At 53.9% G+C, this 1,895-nt stretch overlaps 1 protein-coding gene across 1 annotated transcript; it reads left to right on the forward strand.

Annotated features, from left to right (window-relative positions):
• Window positions 1–688: 688 nt before the first annotated feature.
• On the forward strand, window positions 689–1,569 carry LOC123145864 (transcription factor IBH1-like 1). Its single transcript, XM_044565371.1, has one exon. The coding sequence runs from the start codon at window positions 914–916 to the stop codon at window positions 1,382–1,384; it is 471 nt and encodes a 156-aa protein (XP_044421306.1). The 5' UTR covers window positions 689–913; the 3' UTR covers window positions 1,385–1,569.
• Window positions 1,570–1,895: the final 326 nt, after the last annotated feature.

The following is a 1,895-nucleotide window of genomic DNA, read 5'->3' on the forward strand; positions in this document are numbered from 1 at the left end:
AGGGGAGTGAAGTGGCTAGGGTTTGGTCCAGCGAGCGGATGGGGAGGATTTTATGTGAGGTCAGGTGGGCCAGCGTGGGCCGGGTCCGACGTGGCGGGCGTGTCCGGACGCTCCCGGACGTCCCGTATCTGCCTCATATTTGGGCTGAATATTGGGGGTGCCGGTCAGTCCAGACGTTTGAGGCCGTTTGATGGGCCTGTTTGGGTCAAAAAATCGTGACCGGACGTTGACAGGGCAGCCCGTCCGGACGCATGAGACGGGTTAAAGGGGTCCGGCTGTATAGATGCTCTAAAGCATGTACTACGTAACGTACGTACGGCCCCGCGAGCACTGGTCCGCTCCGAGTCTCTGAGGTTCCCATGGACGCATGCATGCATGCATGTATCTGGCACAGTACAGGCAGCGATCGTGTATGGCGTATACATCAGCCCGCAAGTGCACCACGTACGGAGGTCGTAACACGTCGCCGAGTGGTCGCTGCTCTCACGTACGTGCGCCGAATGTGGACGACGTGGGGCCCTGGACCCTTTGCCCCTATCATGTGGCCATGTGCATGCACGTGCACTGTCCCCTCACCAACCAATCAAAGCCCCATCGCACTGCACACACATGCACGCACACATGAACACACGATCATGCATATCTCCTCTCCCTCTCACCCCAACTCACACGCACCAAATATATCTCCTCCAAGGACAGCTCATTAGCGTCCATATATATGTGTGTTCGTGCGTACACTGATGCATACCACACACAATCGAGCTTGTACTCCACATGACAAAAGCACCACACGCACGGCACACTACAGTTCATGCCAAGTTCGTTATAAGGCTTCTTGATCCCTCATCATCATCGCCGGCGGTTTGTTGGTTGTAGCTACCTTGGTGTCGTCTGTCTAGCAAGGTCCCTTGCCATGCAAGGCTCGATGCAGTTCAAGCGGGCGTTGCTCAAGAGCCTGCTCCTAGGTCTCCGGGAGAGCGGCGTCGCGTCGAGGGAGATGGGCTTCCTCGAGAGGAAGGGCGCCATCCGGCGCGCCGCCGACGTGGCCCTCGCCTCCGCCAGGGGCTCCGACGCGACGCGTTGGAGCCAGGCGCTGGAAACGCAACGTCGGCCGTCCACGAGCAAGAGGATCTTGAGGAGGTGCCACCGGCCGAGGCCGAGGAAGGCCGGCACGGCGGCGAGGCCGAGGGGCTCGGCCGGCATCGTCGCGAGGGCCATGGTGAGGAAGAGGACGCAGGTGTTGAAAGGGATCGTCCCGGGAGTGGAAGGGGTGGACGATGAGTGCACGCTGCTGGGTGAAGCCCTGGACTACGCCGTGTGTCTCAAGGCTCAAGTTGATGTAATGCAGCTTCTGGTGAGGGCTCTTCAAGCTCCGAAACAATAGCAAGGGGGTCTCTTTGCGTGTGCGGAGTTCGTGGAGATAATGCTTGTAAGATACCAAAGCCTTCTCTACCTTCGTTCGTCAGCAACTCACAGCATGCAGTGAGAGGGTCAGCGATCATGGATATGTAATATTTTTAGTATGCCAAATTGTCATGTAAAATATTATGTATATAGCTAAATTGCGCACATCAATTGTCATTTTCATTATGAGCATGTATTGGTAAAAAAAGAAGTTAAAGGACCTGTTGCATGCACTCCAGTGAAATTGAAATTCTCCGTCAAAATGTGGAGTTTGTCCAATGGATAGAGTCGACCAAGATTTTGCAAATGTTCAAGTCGATGGTACTAATCGTCTGATAATCTTGATTCTCCCCATTCCGGTGCAAATCTCAATGTGGAGACTTGCATCTAATGGCTAGGGCGTCGACTTGGATATAAGAAAATCTTAGCCAACTTAGATTTAGGAAAACCAAAAGCTATAACAAGTTTTCTTTTTCATGAATACACAAGAT

The sequence above is a fragment of the Triticum aestivum genome, chromosome 6D (assembly GCF_018294505.1).
Source record: "Triticum aestivum cultivar Chinese Spring chromosome 6D, IWGSC CS RefSeq v2.1, whole genome shotgun sequence".
Taxonomy (NCBI): Eukaryota; Viridiplantae; Streptophyta; class Magnoliopsida; order Poales; family Poaceae; genus Triticum; species Triticum aestivum.